The sequence below is a fragment of the Cherax quadricarinatus genome, chromosome 48, assembly GCF_038502225.1.
Source record: "Cherax quadricarinatus isolate ZL_2023a chromosome 48, ASM3850222v1, whole genome shotgun sequence".
Classification (NCBI taxonomy): Eukaryota; Metazoa; Arthropoda; class Malacostraca; order Decapoda; family Parastacidae; genus Cherax; species Cherax quadricarinatus.
This window is the reverse complement of record NC_091339.1, coordinates 19,951,153-19,969,750: the sequence shown is the minus strand read 5'-3', so window position 1 is coordinate 19,969,750 and position 18,598 is coordinate 19,951,153. Positions and strand designations below refer to the sequence as shown.

The following is an 18,598-nucleotide window of genomic DNA, read 5'->3' as shown; positions in this document are numbered from 1 at the left end:
AGCTAGTTTTTTGTACACTCCATATCCATCCTGTAGATGGTAGTGGCTAGTTTATTGTGTATCCCCCATCATAGCCTATGAGGGTTAGCGTAGTACCACATAGATACACAAGGACACACCACCTATGACCCAAGGAAACTAACAGAAGTAAATTTAACAATATATTACTTTAAAAAGCTATTTTTTTTTACAAGCAGAACTCCTGAAATCACTGTGTGTACTCTCACTGTAAGTTATCCCGAAATGGATTTTGTAGTTATTTTGTGTACACTGCCTGTACTCCTTTGTCTTCTTATTCTAGTTCATAGGGCCACTGACAGGTAATGGCGTATCGAGCCCTACCGATGCAGGTGGTGTGGCTATTAGCTATATTATTTATTCTGAGTGTACTCCTACAGCAGGTTATCCAGACTTGGGTGTCGGTGTGGGTGGCTGTTGAGTCAACATTGCCAAGTCCTTCAGATTTTTAATTTTCTGGCCAATATCCTTTATGTTTTTTTTTAATAGCCATATCTCGTTCTGAAAGAGACGACAGAAAGAATGTAAATTAATTAAAATACAAAGATGTACTGGAACATTATACTACAAACGAAAACTAGAGCAGAATATAAGCTGGAAAAAGACAAAACCACAAGTTGTGTGTGTGTGCTCACCAAGTTGTACTCAGACTTCTGACCTCTTGGGCCTTATAACTACTCTTGAAGCTGTGTACTAAGCCTCGTTGCACCACTGCCTCATCCAAGTCATTCCGCTCTTCAACCACCCTGAGACTTAAGGAAATGCTTCCTCACATCCTTATGGCTCATCTGTGTTTTCAGTTTCCACCTGTCTCCCCTTGATGATCCCGGTCCTCATAATTCAGTCTGTCCCAATCTGCCCTATCAAGTCCTCTTAAGATTTTGTATGTAATAATCATGTTTAGCCTTGTTCTTCTCTCCTCTAAGGTCATGTTCAGTTCTTTTAGCCTTTCCTCACAGTGTGTTCCTCTTAGATCTGGTGTTACCTACCTCTTCGAGTTTCTTCTCGTGCTTGACCAATTGTGGGCTCTATGTTAGGGCCGCATAATCAATGGTTGACCTAACACATGTCCTTTATAAGGTTTTGAAGGATTCTTTATTCGAATTCCTGAATGCTTTTGAGATGTTTACTAATCATGCATTTGCCGCCGCCATTATCTCTCTCTCCCCATCTCTCAACTCTCACACGCTCTCTCTTCTTACCTTTACCAAATTTTCAGCTATTCTCTTTTTCCACACAATCTTCCAGTGTTCATTTTGTTCCTGTACGGAGGAGAGAAAACATGTGTCAAAGTTCATCACATATGAACAGGTAATGGAGCTCAAGGTTAACTGGTGACTCTCTGGATAGTGACTGCAGTGGTGAGTTGTGTAATTGTAGTGATGAGTTGTGTGACTGTAGTGGTGAGTTGTGTGACTGCAGTGGTGAGTCGTGTGACTGTAGTGGTGAGTTGTGTGACTGTAGTGGTGAGTTGTGTGACTGTAGTGGTGAGTTGTGTAATTGTAGTGGTGAGTCGTGTGACTGTAGTGGTGAGTTGTATGACTGTAGTGGTGAGTTGTGTGACTAGTGGTGAGTTGTGTGACTAATGGTGAGTCGTGTGACTATAGTGGTGAGTTGTGACTGTAGTGGTGAGTCGTGTGACTATATCGGTGAGTTGTGTGACCATAGTGGTGAGTTGTGCGACTGTAGTGGTGAGTCGTGTGACTGTAGTGGTGAGTTGTGTGACTAGTGGTGAGTCGTGTGACTGTAGTGGTGAGTTGCGTGCGACTAGTAGTGAGTTATGTGACTACAGTCGTGCGTAGTGTTATTATTATCATTATGAAATTATGCTTATCATCATTAAAAATACAAGCAGTATTTTATGGGCCATACACCACTGCATACTGGCATCAAAATTTCATTCATTTACGTCACAGCCTAGTGCTTTATAAGGGAGTGATGCTGAAGGTGTTTTCATCTCGTGGGTCACTCTGTTAGAAAATAATCCATCTATATTAGGAAATAATTCGTGTACTAAAAACATCTGGAGCCGATTATTATTATTATTATTATTATTGCATTCATGGTGAAGCACTAATCCCGTAAGGGTTATACGGCGCCATGGAAAAATGGAAGGCGATTAGGTTAGATTTGAGGAAGGTGAGTGCAACATACTGCATCATATTATGGGCCCTACACCAGCGTCATGGCACTCCCTATCCCCTGAAGAAAGCTGACTGGATATGAGAGATAAGATTTTGTTCGTATTTTTAATCCGGAGAGTTGGCCACCCAGCCAGGGTTAACCAGTGCGTCATCGACCTAGTATAGACGATTCATTACCTTTGTAACTTGTGACTTCATTACTTTTGTACCTTGTTCAGCTATCAAAACTCTGGGGCCCAGCCCCTGGACCCCTTATGTACCTCTGTAATCCTTTGACTACCGTCCGCAGGATGGGTATGGGGTGCATAATAAAGATATAGAACTAAAATCATCGAGGACTGTCTTATTTCCACTGTGGTCCTTTAATGTTGTCCCCCAGGATGCGACCCACACCAATCGACTAACACTCAGGTACCTACTTACTACTAGGCGAACAGAGACAACAGGTGTAAGGAAACATGCCCAACGTTTCCACCCATGCCGGGAAGTGAACCTCGGACACTCAGTGTGTGAGCACAGTGAGCTCACCAAACACAGTGGGAGCGCTAAACCCGTAGGAATCATAGTGCCTGGGATGAATGAGACGCAATGAGAAGTGATCCAAGGAAAGAGAGGAGAGGAATGTGAGTGATAATGAAATACATACCTTCTCCAAGGCGGCCTGTGTGTGTCTGCGGCGGCTGAGAAGAATTCCTCTCGTCTCTATGCATGGCGTCAACTCAAGCTCTCTGCAACACATCACATCTCACTGCTTGTAGGCAACACTCATGCAACTGAATAATATCAATATCAACAATATTCACATGACTTCACAGCACTGTGAATAAAAAAAAAAATTAGATAAACGAACTGCCTTGTGGGATCAGATATTTTTACCACTTCTGTTAGCATTTTTTCCTCTCAAATAGAAACTCTCGTCCATTTTAATACTTTATCTTCTGTAACTCCTACGTCCTCAAGTTTCTGAATTAGTCTGGCGTGGGTCATGTTCACTGAAAATTCGCAACATTGTAAATATTACTCATTATGTAAACACTGCATCGTCTGGGGTCGGGGTTCGTCTCCTAATATACAGACTTGTAAAAAGACATTATGTGCCAAGCTAACTTTTATTTACAGACTATGTTTCGCCCTAAACTGGGCTTTATCAAGTAATAAAACTCGTCTTGGCGTCAGTCTGTAAATAAAGGTTCACTCTGCACACTTGGTTATTTTTACCATATTTGACGTTAAGTTTGCCGTCCAACAATATTCACCTGGCATTCGAACTTACATGATTCATTATTTACATAATTCATTATATTCGTTACGTTATAAAATCTCACTAGGGGACACATACACAATTGTGTAATGCCGTAACCTGACAAATAGTTATTTTAAAGACTCAGCAAGAAAAATATTTCATGCGACGTTGCCCCAACAGTACTAAATAAAGTCCACAGTAAAGGAAGATTGAGACACTTATGCAACATATGGGAATCTTTATTGAGGAAACGTTTCGCCACACAGTGGCTTCATCAGTCCAATACAAAGTAGAAAGGTGTAAGGAGAGGAGGAGTTTGAGGTAATCAGTCCCTCAGCCTGGAGTCGATGTGTTCAGTCCATCAATCTTGTAGTCCATCATTCTACAAGACTGATGGACTGAACAATCGACTCCAGGCTGAGGGACTGATTACCTCAAACTCCTCCTCTCCTTACACCTTTCTACTTTGTATTATATTGTATTGGACTGATGAAGCCACTGTGTGGCGAAATGTTTCCTCAATAAAGATTCCCATATATTGCATAAGTGTCTCAATCTTCAACTTGTCGGTGTTTTAAACCATTTATCACATAGTAAAGGAATTCCCTGCTAAGGTTGTCTTGGAAATAATCAAATACTCACATGATGTGTATTTTCTTGAGTGTGTCATCCAGAGCTTGAGGCTGGTTATAACGAAGGCGGTAGTTTTGCAGCGCTTGGACCCCCACCACCAGGGCTAGTGCTACCAAAACTGCCAGCTTCACGTACATTATGGTACCTCCTGCCAGGATATACTAATCTGAGTGCAAATATTCTCGCATCAGGTGATAGTCGAGCAAACTTAAAAGTTTCCTGGTACTGTTCAACCACATTATTATTATTATAATCAAAAAGAAGCGCTAAGCCACAAGGGCTATACAGCGCTGCAGGGCAGGAAGGAAGCGAGAGCATCAGGTGGCAAAAGGGAGATGGATGAGTAATAGGTTACGGATAACAGTGGGGCAGTGGATGGTGAAAGGGTAAAGGGCAGCAAGAGACTGAGCTAGAAAGAGCTGAGGGGAGTGCGAAAGGTATCATCATCAGAGTTTGTGGAGTAAATCAGTCGTTGTCAAGAAGTCAATGAGAGAGTCAGGATTAAAGGAGAGTCCATCAGCAAGAAGGGAAGGTAAAGAGAGAGTAGTAGAACGAAGACGACGTTGGAGGTAAATTCTGCTTGCTCGTTGATAGAGAGGGCAGTCTAACAGAATGTGGCTAATCGATACTGGAACTTGACACTGCTCACAGAGAGGAACAGGGTGCCTCTCCATGAGATACCCATGAATAAGAGGAGTGTGGCCAATGTGAAGGCGGGAGAGAGTGGTCTCCCAACCTCAATTCAATTCAAATTCAAAGTTTATTCTCTAAAAGGATTACAATGCTGAGTTTACAGAATTTGGTTATTGTGTGGTTTACCTGTTGTAAAATAATGATTACAGAGTGTACCACTAGAACACCTAGCATGTCTAGGCATTTCGGGCAGACTTAGTTTAAATCTTAATTTTAAAATATTACAAATTATGAGGTAAGTTGGTCCTCGGCACTGATAACAAGAAGAAGGCCAGTAATCTATGCTCAGTTTAATAGAATAAAGTTTGTTACCAAGCAGAGTTGACCAACGTTGTTGCCAACGGGTGTGAAGGTGGGTAGGTATTGTAGCAAAATAGTCCAGAAATGGAACACCTCTATAGGAAATTGGTAGGTCATGTACTGCTGACCGCGCAGCAGTGTCTGCCTGTTCATTGCCCTGTATGTCGACATGACCAGGGACCCAACAAAAAACAATATCTTTATGCTTGGTAGAGATACGGCGTAGCCAAAGTTGGATACGGAGATATAGGGGGTGAGAGCTTCATTGTTGGTGCTAGGGAAGATAGGAATAAGACAGGTGAACATGCACCAACAGGGAATACAGTCACAGAAACCCAAGGCAAATGGAAACCAAGCCTGTGCACATACTATGCACTTGGTATCTGTAGACATGGGAAATCTGGAAAAACAGATGGGACGTGCAACTATGACCACCCTAGAAAATGCCGTGCCCATATGACAACAGGAAAATGCAAACTCCCTTCCTGTAAGCTTTTTCACCCTGAAATGTGTACCTCTTCAGTACAGGAAAGACTGTGCTATAACTTAAATTGCCAGGCACACCATCTAAAGGGGACAAAAAGATACAAAACATCCAGGCCATGGGAAAACCTGGGTAGCCACAGCCACTCAAGAGGGAGAGGTTTTTTAGTGCCAGGAAGGAAAAAAAACTGGCAGGAAATGGCAGAAATTGTACACCAAATCCAGTCATTCCTGGAGTGGAACCACAGTCGATGGCCTCCACTCCAAACCAACAGATACAGATACTAATGCCGGAAAAAAAATCCCCCCCCCCCAGTACCAACAATACCACCAGTCCGATGACATTCTTCTTTGCAAATATACAGGGTCTAAAGCCAGCAACAAACAACAAAATACCTTTCATCCATGGACTGCTTGCAGAGGCAAAGGCAATGTTCGCGGCTTTCACTGAGACCCACATAAAGGATCACTTAGACAACGAAATATGGATCCCAGGTTACAACCTATACAGATGTGACAGAGTGAACAGGCAAAAGGGGGGGGGGGTGGCCTGTACATTGCAGAGTCACTTGTTTGCACAGAACTGCTCAATGCCTCAAATGATGTAGTGGAAGTTTTAGCAGTAAAGGTCGAGAACCAAAACCTAGTCATTGTGGTAGTCTACAAGCCTCCGGATGCAACATCCCAACAATTCCAGGAACAGCTGTTAAAAATTGACCACTGTCTGGAAAATCTTCCAGCTCCTGCACCCAACATCTTGCTCCTGGGGGGATTTCAACTTAAGGCACCTAAAATGGAGGAATATAGCAAATAATATTGTTGCAGTAATAACTCACACTCACATGAGCTTTTAAATCTCTGCACAAAATTCAATTTAAACCAGCAAATAATAGAGCCTACTAGAATGGAGAATACACTAGACCTCATCTTCACTAACAATGACGATCTGATAAGAAATGTCACCATACCAAAAACAATATACTCAGATCACAACATAATTGAGGTTCAGACATGTATGCGCAGAGCCCCAGACCGACAAAATGAGATTAGTCACGAGGGAGCATTCACCAAATTCAACTTCAATAACAAAAACATAAAGTGGGACCAAGTAAACCAAGTCCTAACCGATATAAGCTGGGAAGATATACTAAGCAACACAGACCCCAACTTATGTCTAGAACAGATTAACTTGGTGGCACTCGATGTATGCACAAGACTTATTCCTCTAAGAAAAAGGAGGAGTAGATGTAAAATAGAAAGAGACAGGCGCTCTCTTTACAGGCGACGGAAAAGAATAACAGAGCGGCTAAAAGAGGTCAATCTATCTGAAATGCGTAGGGAGACACTGGTCAGAGAAATAGCAAACATCGAATTTAAGCTAAAGGAATCTTATAGGAATCAGGAATCGCGGGAAGAACTAAAAGCCATAAATGAAATCGAAAGAAACCCAAAGTATTTCTTCTCCTATGCCAAATCAAAGTCGAGAACAACGTCCAGTATTGGGCCCTTACTTAAACAAGATGGGTCCTACACAGATGACAGCAGGGAAATGAGTGAGCTACTCAAGTCCCAATATGACTCAGTTTTTAGCAAGCCACTAACCAGACTGAGAGTCGAAGATCAAAATGAATTTTTTATGAGAGAGCCACAGAATTTGGTTAACACAAGCCTATCTGATGTTATCCTGATGCCAAATGACTTCGAACAGGCGATAAATGACATGCCCATGCACTCTGCCCCAGGGCCAGACTCATGGAACTCCGTGTTCATCAAGAACTGCAAGAAGCCCCTATCACGAGCCTTTACCATCCTATGGAGAGGGAGCATGGACACGGGGGTCGTCCCACAGTTACTAAAAACAACAGACATAGCCCCACTCCACAAAGGGGGCAGTAAAGCAACAGCAAAGAACTACAGACCGATAGCACTAACATCCCATATCATAAAAATCTTTGAAAGAGTCCTAAGAAGCAAGATCACCACCCATCTAGAAACCCATCAGTTACACAACCCAGGGCAACATGGGTTTAGAACAGGTCGCTCCTGTCTGTCTCAACTATTGGATCACTACGACAAGGTCCTAGATGCACTAGAAGACAAAAAGAATGCAGATGTAATATATACAGACTTTGCAAAAGCCTTCGACAAGTGTGACCATGGCGTAATAGCGCACAAAATGCGTGCTAAAGGAATAACAGGAAAAGTCGGTCGATGGCTCTATAATTTCCTCACTAACAGAACACAGAGAGTAGTAGTCAACAGAGTAAAGTCCGAGGCAGGCACCGTGAAAAGCTCTGTTCCACAAGGCACAGTACTCGCTCCCATCTTGTTCCTCATCCTCATATCTGACAGACAAGGATGTCAGCCACAGCACCGTGTCTTCCTTTGCAGATGACACCCGAATCTGCATGACAGTGTCTTCCATTGCAGACACTGCAAGGCTCCAGGCGGACATCAACCAAATCTTTCAGTGGGCTGCAGAAAACAATATGAAGTTCAACGATGAGAAATTTCAATTACTCAGATATGGTAAACACGAGGAAATTAAATCTTCATCAGAGTACAAAACAAATTCTGGCCACAAAATAGAGCGAAACACCAACGTCAAAGACCTGGGAGTGATCATGTCGGAGGATCTCACCTTCAAGGACCATAACATTGTATCGATCGCATCTGCTAGAAAAATGACAGGATGGATAATGAGAACCTTCAAAACGAGGGATGCCAAGCCCATGATGACACTCTTCAGGTCACTTGTTCTATCTAGGCTGGAATATTGCTGCACACTAACATCACCTTTCAAGGCAGGTGAAAGTGCTGACCTAGAAAATGTACAGAAAACCTTCACGGCGCGCATAACGGAGATAAAACACCTCAATTACTGGGAGCGCTTGAGGTTCCTGAACCTGTATTCCCTGGAACACAGGCGGGAGAGATACATGATTATATACACCTGGAAAATCCTAGAGGGACTAGTACCGAACTTGCACACGAAAATCACTCACTACGAAAGCAAAAGACTTGGCAGACGATGCAACATCCCCCCAATGAAAAGCAGGGGTGTCACTAGCACGTTAAGAGACCATACAATAAGTGTCAGGGGCCCGAGACTGTTCAACTGCCTCCCAGCATACATAAGGGGGTTTACCAACAGACCCCTGGACAAGTACCTAAAGTCGGTTCCTGATCAGCCGGGCTGTGGCTCGTACGTTGGTAACAGCCTGGTTGATCAGGCTCTGATCCACCAGGAGGCCTGGTCACAGACCGGGCCGCGGGGGCGTTGACCCCCGGAACTCTCTCCAGGTAAACTCCAGCCTGTAGAGCACTAACAGAGTCTGAGACTACCACAAATGATGACACAGGCATAGATGCGATACGAATAAATGCTGCAAGAATGGCATACAATTCAGCAGTAAAAATGCTAGCCAAAGATAGTAAATACCCCCACATGACGCTGTCCGGAAACACTGCTGCGAATCCGACACCATCTGAAGACTTAGAGCCATCTGTGTACACAGCGGTGGCATGAGAATGAGAGTGGAAGTGATCAAGAAAAAGAGAGCGGGAAGCCACCGTAGGCAGTTGGGCTTTCGAGCAAGGGAGTGAGAAAGAACAGACCCGAACAGCTGGAACTTCCCAGGGGGGTAGGGAAAAGTGAGATGCTACATGAACATATAAAGGTGGTAACTGAAGGGAAGACAAGAGCGAATGTAAGCGAAGAGAAAAGGGACGGAGCAAACAGGGGTGGCGAACAAATAAAGAATGTCTACTAATATCGGTGACCATTCTATAAATGGAAGGATTGTGGAGATCGTGAGAGCGTACATAGTAGCGAAGGCAATGGGCATCACGGCTATCAGACAAGGATGGAACATTCGCTTCTGCATAGAGGCTCTCAACAGGGGAAGAGCGAAAAGCACCAAGGCATAAACGTAAGCCTTGGTGATGGATGGGGTCAAGGCTAGAGAGAGTAGCAGGAGAGGCCGCTGAATAAATCTGGTCACCATAATCGAGTTTCGATAAAACGAGGGCTGAATGTAGGCGAAGCAGAGTTCGACGATCAGCTCCCCAGGAAAGATAAGCAAGGGTTTTAAGAAGGTTTAGCCGGCTGTGACAAGTTGCCTTCAGAGAGGTAATGTGAGGTTTCCAGGATAACCTACGGTCAAAGAGAAGGCCTAGAAACCTGACTGTATCACGTTCGGGGATACGGGAGCCATAGAGATACAAAGGATGATCGGAGATGACAGAGCGTCTAATGAAAGTAATTTGGTGAGTTTTGGTACTGGAAAATTTAAACCCATGCGTGGTGGCCCAAGCGGAAACACGGTCGACTGCATGCTGGAGAGAAACTGCAATGAGATGACAGTCAGCGCCTGCACAAGCAATAGCGAAGTCATCAACATAGAGTGATGACCAAATATTGGGTGGAAGAACAGAGGCCAAATCATTTATAGCTAGGAGAAAAAGTGTTGTGCTCAGAACACATCCCTGAGGGACACCTTCAGCTTGGACGAAGTCCGGGGAAAGAACATTATTGACTCGAACACGGAAATGTCTGTCAGTTAAAAAGTTCTTAAGGAAGGATGGTAGATTGTCTCGGAGGCCTAAGGAGTGGGCTTGCGCCAAAATATTATACCTCCAGGTTGTGTCATATGCCTTCTCAAGGTCAAAAAATATGGCAATAACTGAGTGATTATTCGCAAAGGCATTACGAACATACGTATCTAATTGTAGTAAGGGGTCTATGGTAGAACGGCCCTTACGAAAGCCATACACAAATAACCCGCACATAAAAGAGAGAAGCTTACGACGACGTTTCGGTCCGACTTGGACCATTGACAAAGTCACACTGTGTGACTTTGTCAATGGTCCAAGTCGGACCGAAACGTCGTCGTAAGCTTCTCTCTTTTATGTGCGGGTTATTTGTGTATCGTTCCAGTCACGGTATTGTGCCTTTTTTTGTTATTTACGAAAGCCATATTGACTAGAGGAGAGACTGTTGTGTGTCTCTAAATACCACATTAAACGTCGATTTACGAGACGTTCCATCACTTTGCAAACTGCACTGGTAGAGCGATGGGACGATAGTGGGAGGCATCATGTCCTGTAGTACCCGGCTTGCAGAAAGGGAGAACAATGGCAGATTTCCACAGCTGTGGAAGAACTCCTTGTGCCCAAATAAGATTGAAGAGGTGTAAGAGGACTACAAGGGCTGACTGATGTAAATGTTGTAACATACGAATATGAATGTCGTCAGGTCCAGCTGCCGATGATCGGCAAGCTGAGAGTGTTGCCTCCAGTTCCTGAAGTGTAAAAGGCACATTATACTGTTCTTCTCTGAGAGAAGAAAAGTCCAAGGGTACTAACTCTCTGGCAGACTTTGAGGAAAGAAATGAGGGGTATAGATGGAGTCCCTGGGAAATACGGACCAGATGAGAGCCAAGTTCAATGGCAACGTCAAGAGGGTTTGCTACATCAATACTGGCGACCCGTAGAACAGGAGCCGGGTCAGGAGAGTATTTACCACTCAATTTCCTCACTTTTTTCCAGACTGCACTCATAGAGGAAGCTGAGGTGATAGTGGAAACATAGTCTCGCCAGCAAGTGCGTTTAGCATCACGAATGACACGGCGAGCGATCGCATGCTTCTGCTCAAAAACAAGGAGTCTCTCATTGGTTCTATTGTATCAGTACCTGCCCCATGCAGCGCGTTTCAAATGTACTGCACGAGCACAAGCAGGAGACCACCAAGGCACGCACTTCTGAGAATGCCTGCCTGAGGTTTGGGGTATAGAATGAGAAGCTGCGGTATAAACTGACGTCGAGAAGAGGTGTAGGAGCTCATCAATGGAGGATGAAGACGGAACCTCACTAAAAGCAGTGAGTTGCGAGTAAAGGTCCCAATTTGCCTGATCAAATTGCCAGCGAAAAAGGTGGTGAATATGAAGGAGAAGTAAGAATGATTGGAAAATGATCGCTGTCATGTAAGCCCGGTAGAACAGACCAGGTGAAGTCTAATGCAGTGGAGGAAGAGCAGACTGATTGATGCAAGATAGAGTATGAGTATGTGGATCAAAATGGGTGGGAGTACCCATATTTAAAACATGGAGGGGGTGAGAGGCGAGAAAAGCCTCCAACTGGATGCCACGTGAGTCACAGTGAGACCCCCCCAGAGGAAATGGTGGGCGTTAAAATCACCAAGTAACAGAAGTGGTGGTGGTAAGGATGAAACTAGAAAGGCAAAATCTGGGATAGAAAATGCTCGAGAAGGAGAGAGATATAAAGAACATATTGTAAACCACTTATTCAAGTGAATACGGGCTGCAGTGTAATGCAGCGAGGTGTGGACAAATAGTTGACAGTACGGAATATCATTGCGTAGAAGAAGGGCACTTTCATTATAGGTCCCATCTCAGAAAGGATCCGAAGAATACAATAAATTATAGCCTGAGATAGGTTGGAAAACAGCTGAGTGTAACTTTGGTTCTTGTAAGCAAGCACCAACAGGGGAAAACCTGGAAAGCAACATCTGAAGCTCACCCCGATTACCCCTGAGGCTGTGGATATTCCACTGTAAATAGGCCATGATTGGCAATGAAGAAAATACCAGGAATCCATAGGGAAGGGTACCTACGGACTAGAGGGGTTTGAAAAGTCAATGTGTGGTGGCATTGGAAGACGTTCAAGCAGCAAAGGAACAGAGCGTTGCGAAGAATGGAGTTGTGAAGATGGAGGAGAGGGAAGAGAAGGAACAGGAGGTGAATCAGTGTCCATTGAAGGTTTAGTCTCTGCAATATATTCTGAAATGGCTTCAAGTGTTTCTGAATTCAAAGATGTATGGGAGACCACATTGGAGGTAGAAGGAGGAGGGTGAGTAAAGATTGGGACAGTAATGGACTGTACCAAAGTAGAGGGGGACGAAAGAGTGTAGGGGACTGGAGAAGAAGTGTGGGAGGAGACAGAAGAGGCTGAAACCTGGGAGGTGGCAGAAGAGGGAGAAACTTGGGAGGGGACGGGGGTGGAAAGCATAGTACGAGGAGGAGGGTGAACCTCCACACTTGTAATAGAGCCAGAGAGAGGGGAAGAACTAGGCACAGAGACTGGAAAGGTAAAGTGTGGAGGTGGAAGAAGGGAAGGAAGGGGTAAAGAAGATTTGAGCAATGTGGATTTTTTGGACTTCTGAGAAGTAGAGGGGCGATTGGTATAAGGTGCCGTACGAGGTCTTGTCGATACTGGGGCTTGTGAGGAAGGACGCGAAGATGTGAGAACAGACTGAGTTGTAGTCGGGACGTCAGAGCCAAGGACAGCAAAAGGATTAGATGCTGGAGTGGCTATGGGAGGGGTAACAACAGAGGAGGCTGCAGAAGATGGGACCCCAGAAGTGGGGGGATGTTTTGAAACACGAGAATAAGAAACACGGGGTAGTCTTCCTTGGAGGCAGAGATGAGTAACTGCCATAGCATAAGGGAGACCTTCTGCCTCTTTGAGGCAACAGATTTCACGCTCATTTAAGTAGACCTGGCAAAGGCGGGAGTAAGAAGGGTGAGCTTCATTACAATTAAGGCAAGATGGAGGTTGACTGCAAGATGTATTAGAATGGTCGTCGGCACCACAGACTGGGCATTCGGCTATAGATCTGCAATATTTCGCTGGGTGACCAAAACGCCAGCAATTTCTACACTGTTGCAGTGAAGGGATCACCTTTCGAACTTGTAACCTATGTCCCACGACATAAACAGAGGATGGGAGTTCTCGGCTGTCGAAAGTTAATCGAGCCACATTGCAAGGGTAACGTCTCTGCCCATGGGCAGGAAGGACATAAGTGTCGATTGTGAGGATTGGGAGATCCTGGAGTTCCAGCTGTTCAAGAATGTCATTGCCACATGACTGGAAATTCTGTTGGACTATGGTATGGGGCAGAATGACAGTACCACTACAAGAATTGAGAGAATGATGTTTTTCAATAGTGATAAGAGTAGTATCGATATGCGAAAGGAGGGAAAGATCATGAGCTTGAGTAGCATTCTGGACAGTGACGATGCGCATACCGCTCTTGAGAGCATGAAATGAAATATCTCTACCAACATGATGCAGGAGCGCTTTGCCAATACTATGGTCAGTAAGATAGGCAGAAGAAGAAATCGGTCTTAAAGTAAAGAATTTAGTCAATTGTGTGGTCCAAAACTGAGCGTGGAGAGGGAGTGCATGACATGTCGGTCTTTTCTGAGTAGAATGGGAAGGTAACGGAGGAACATCATCAGGAGATTGACGTTGGCGTTTAGGAGTAGGACCGGAGTTGGTCCGTCGTGAAACGGGCTGGCGATTCGAAAATTGCCGTGCCGTAGAGGGAGAGGCCAGAAGCATAGTCAAAGGAGAACAGAGGTCAGACAAATCAAAGGAGTCAGTCGAAGCCCCGGTACCTGAAGCGGGTGAGGAAACAGCACCAGCAAGAGGTACAGGGGCATCAGGAGTGTCCGAAGAGTGGTCTAAAAACAAGGCAGGGTCAGAATGGGGTGCGGTATCAAGAAGGGGCCCAGGGGTAGTGGGTTCATGGATTGGGTTCTCCATGGTTAGGTTACTCCTTTTCTTTTTGTTTTTAAGAAAAAAAAAAGAAAGAAGAAAAGAAAATAAAAATAAAAAAAGAATAAAAAAAAGGGGGGAGCGGGGAGGAATAGTTCCCAGGAAGAATGAAAGGGCCGGAAATCTCCCTCCGCGCCCAAGAGGACCTCAGCACCGCTAGTAGCGCAGATGCAGCATGGAACCCGTGCCATACCCTACCCTTCATGCCAGTAAACAAGCAATCTGGGATAGCAACCTCACATCTGCTGAGCTACCTCAGTGGACAAAAGAGAGGGCAGCCGGACATCCACCACAAAGCATACCTCCTTCGGCCACCACCCCCGGAATCCGAAAGGTGGCTTCCAGAGATATACCCGTCGCCCGAAAGACACCCAAAGCTACACTCCGGGATACCGGAGAGGGATCGGGACATCCCCAGGCGATCCAGATTCCACGGCAAACCACGCCACCGCCAAGAACCTCAACGGAATGGGATGGACCCCGGTGTCCTTTCCCCTACCTAGGAACTAGCGCACCTGTGGGAGAAATCCCAAAGGCCAAAAAGAGGAAGGGCAAAAGGGAGGGGTGGGGAGGAAGAGGAGGAAAGGAAAAAGGGGAGGATGGGATAGGGAAGGGGGGATTGGGGGGTAATTAGGTTCGGTCTGAGGAAGGAGACCGACAGGTCTAATTCCTCAGACCAAGAGCCTCTTCACCACAACAAGGAGCCCCCCTTGAAGAGGTGTTCAACCACAAGGTTGCCAAATGTGTAACAGCCAATTTTTAGGTATACCGAAGTGCTACCTTTGATTTTTTCTTCCTCTAAAAAAATAGCTTATGACTAGAGAACACCTCATCCAATCGGCTGTAAATTTTCAGTGCTGGTGTACTGTAACTATTGAAAAGTTTATGCAAATACTGGCATGTCTAGGTGCCATGTGATCAATGTTATCTAGACCATTCCCAGGTTTCAGTTTCATGTGATAACTTAAGAAAGCCACTTCTGATCGGCTTCAAACTTTCTACATTGGTGTATCTTACCTAAAATGAAATTGGGATTACTGATAAAATCTGTAGGCGATAATCTGTTAATTTAACTTGTAAAATGTGGAATGTGAGTGAGCTTCATTCACAATACCTTCCAGAATGTACTCTTGAAAGCACCATGGATGGGATCCACTCTTGAAGGAGAGGTTCAAAGAACTGAACGTGTCCTTTTGAATCACACCTGATTGTCTCTAATTTCTCAGGTGTTATATGACTTCTAAGGGTTTAGCGTTTTCTCCTAAATTTAATAATAATTTCCAGGAAGTGATAAAATGAGTAATCAGGGCACTGAAGGAGATACAGATGATAGCAAAGGGCACTACAATCCTTGCATTTCCCCTTCAGCCTTTTCTCAAGAACTTGCTTAGTGGTGACTTATTCGTCAGAAAACTGTACAAGTGTCTCCCGACACAGGTCGTATTCAAATGATGGCCCATAACTGGTTAAGCATCAGCTAGCCTTCAGCAGCTACTTTAAGAAAAAAAATACTCATGTTTAAAGAATTTTCTCAATAAATTAAGACAATACGGAAACAAATGATCCAAGATACAAAGAGGTCTGTCAACGAAATATAAAAATGGCTGTCTTTTGTGTTAACAAGAAAGGGTGGAAAGCTGAACACTGGCTGAGACACAAGGAGCTCCTGGCTCTGTGTGGGGAATGAGAGAAGGGGTAAGGAAGCTAATTTTAAAATATGTTTGAAGCTCTCGACGCTCTTCTTCGGTAGCAATTGCAGATGTTACTAATACACACTTGGGACAACAACAGGAGAGTTTAAAACCTTAAACATTAGGGAATGTAAGATAAGATTTCGTTCGGATTTTTAACCCCGGAGGGTTAGCCACCCAAGAAAGTCAGTGCGTCATCGAGGACTAATTTCCATTGTGGTCCTCAATCTTGTTCCCCGGGATGCGACCCACACCAGTCAACTAACACCTAGGTACCTATTTGCTGCTAGGTGAACAGGACAACAGGTGTAAGGAAACGTGTCGAAATGTTTCCACCCGCCGGGAATCGAACCCGCCCCCTCCGTGTGTGAAGCGGGAGCTTCAGCCACCAGGCCACCGGGAGTGGGAGTAATAAAGCATTAAACATCATGAGGATATGACGTCATGAGTGCGAATCTTTAAACATCAGGAGTGTAAAACATTAAACACAAGGAGAGTGAAATATTTACCATCATGAGTGCGAAATAAGAAATATCAAGAAGAAAAACAAGTGGAACAGAAATAGTGATCTTCATCCAGATGTTTACAACAACTAATGCCAGAAAGAACATAAATTATTTACTGCTACACTTTTAATACAAAAATAAGGCCTGGTTAAATAAGCTAGGAAGCAGACATGGTGTTGTGAGACAGTGGGATAATATTCACCTGAAAATAATGTGCTAATCACCAGACAATTATTATTATTATCAAATAAAGCGGTAAACCGACAATGACAATCACCAGACAAGAAAAACACGAGTACCTTTGTAAGTGTAGGTGAACTAACTGGGAGCACTAGAGAGGGAGAATACGAGAAGTATAAGCAATTGACTTCCTATCTCAGCCATCTGCGAGTGCAGGTGCAGCAGTAACAACAGGTGTTATAGTTTTCCAACAGCTGAAAGTGCCACACTTTGCCTGATCTGTACACTTGGTCTAAGGTGTGTGTGTGTGTGTGTGTGTGTGTGTGTGCGTGTACTTACCTAATTGTGATTGCAGGGGTCGATTCATAGCTCCTGGCCCCGTGTGTGTGTGAATAAATGAACCTTCAAAGTCGTCCGTTTTTAATTCACCAACCCAAATCCCTACCACCGTCACCACGCCATAAGCACGGGTCAAGCAGTCTACAAACTATGCATTATGTCCCTTTGGTACCACCTATCCCACCCAGCCACGTCTGAACACGACTTGAACTACGAAGCTTGCGAACACTTATTTTTTGTGCAAAATTTCATTTTGTGAAATATAAAAAAATAATACAGTTATTGTGGCACGAACGGCATGTCAGAGCCAATCAATGATTAGTACTGAAAATGTTAATGCTCCTAACCAATCACTGTCAATTAAGGTTACGCTAGGTTATTTTAGCTTGGGTTACGTAAAGTAAAAGGACACAAGTGCAACTAATGTGACATTTTATTGTGGCAACGTTTCGCTCTCCAGGACCTTTGTCAAGAGCGAAACGTTGCCACAATAAAATGTCACATTAGTTGCACTTGTGTCCTATTACTTTACATATTGTAGGTAATTCTACCAACATACATACAGCTTGGGTTACATTGGGTTTCCTGAGGTTAAGTTACGTTTCTTACCTTTTCCTCAGAATTAACCTGCCTAACCCACCAGTACTGGACATTTTAAGGAATAAATTGTCAACTCAGACCAGGACCTGACCCCAGTATTACCCATCAAGAGTTATCACTCCTTTACCTATCTAGGATTAATCTGCCTGAAATGCCCCGGCATGTTAGTGGCTTTCTCTTCACTTAACAACAGTTTATAAAATGTAAATCACACATTGTAGCTTTTGCAAAGAAATATAATTTGTTGTTTTGTTTAATATTTCTTTAGGTGATCCGAAAAAAAAAAGTTTGAAAATGTTATACAAGTAATGGTAACTGTAGATCACTCGGATATAGAAAAAGAACGTCGTATTATGAGGAAGCTACTAATTTCATTCTCCCGTTTGGAATACTAGTCTCCACGAGCAGTATACATATTGGTGTATCCATGAACAAGTGGTTTTAATAACAATACTGCGACTCCACGGCCACGTATGTGCTTGTATCAGGGGTGACATGTCCAGTGGTACTAGGTACCTGATGGTTGAAGCATTGATGGCCCAGTATACCTAGAGAGGGCTTCGGGGGTTAACGCCCCTGCAACCCGGTCTGTGACCAGGCCTCATGTTGGATCAAGGCCTGATTAACCAGGCTGTTACTGTTGGACCAGACTGTTACAGTGGACTAAGGTGCCTCAGAATTTTGAGGGGCTTCCCGGGAGACTTGCTAAAGTATCGGGGGTTCGATTCCCGGTCAGTCACAGTATTATTTGCTTAAAACCACTCGTTCGTGGTTACATTAATGTATATATAAGTATATGCATGTATAATAAGTAAGTTTACATTTGAAGAGTAAGTGTTTACCTGGAGTTTACCTGGAGAGAGTTCCGGGGGTCAACGCCCCCGCGGCCCGGTCTGTGACCAGGCCTCCTGGTGGATAAGAGCCTGATCAACCAGGCTGTTGCTGCTGGCTGCACGCAAACCAACGTACGAGCCACAGCCCGGCTGATCAGGAACTGACTTTAGGTGCTTGTCCAGTGCCAGCTTGAAGACTGCCAGGGGTCTGTTGGTCTATGTGTGCTGGGAGGCAGTTGAACAGTCTCGGGCCCCTGACACTTATTGTATGGTCTCTTAACGTGCTAGTGACACCCCTGCTTTTCATTGGGGGGATGTTGCATCGTCTGCCAAGTCTTTTGCTTTCGTAGTGAGT

General features: G+C 44.4%; 1 protein-coding gene across 2 annotated transcripts; it reads right to left on the bottom strand.

Moving 5' to 3' along the window:
- Positions 1–183: 183 nt before the first annotated feature.
- On the bottom strand, positions 184–16,655 carry LOC128696018 (uncharacterized). Of its 2 annotated transcripts, XM_070094957.1 has the most exons (5): positions 16,591–16,655; positions 4,048–4,186; positions 2,809–2,890; positions 1,221–1,280; positions 184–519 (listed from the first exon to the last, which is right to left on the bottom strand). In XM_070094957.1, the coding sequence occupies exons 2-5, from the start codon at positions 4,173–4,175 to the stop codon at positions 403–405; spliced, it is 387 nt and encodes a 128-aa protein (XP_069951058.1). In that variant the 5' UTR covers positions 4,176–4,186; positions 16,591–16,655; the 3' UTR covers positions 184–402. The 2 variants fall into 2 exon arrangements, with proteins under 2 accessions (XP_069951058.1, XP_053642976.2); XM_053787001.2 differs by lacking the exons at positions 4,048–4,186; positions 16,591–16,655 and adding an exon at positions 3,013–3,216.
- Between the last annotated feature and the right edge of the window lie 1,943 nt (positions 16,656–18,598).

Bases quoted from the DNA above. Each gene is read 5' to 3' on its own strand.
- LOC128696018 (XM_070094957.1), bottom strand. From the start codon at position 4,175: ATGTACGTGAAGCTGGCAGTTTTGGTAGCACTAGCCCTGGTGGTGGGG. The intron at 1,281-2,808 runs GTATGTATTTCA...TCCTCCGTACAG, and splicing joins CACAGGCCGCCTTGGAGAAG to GAACAAAATGAACACTGGAA. The intron at 520-1,220 runs GTAAGAAGAGAG...CGTCTCTTTCAG, and splicing joins TAGCTGAAAATTTGGTAAAG to AACGAGATATGGCTATTAAA.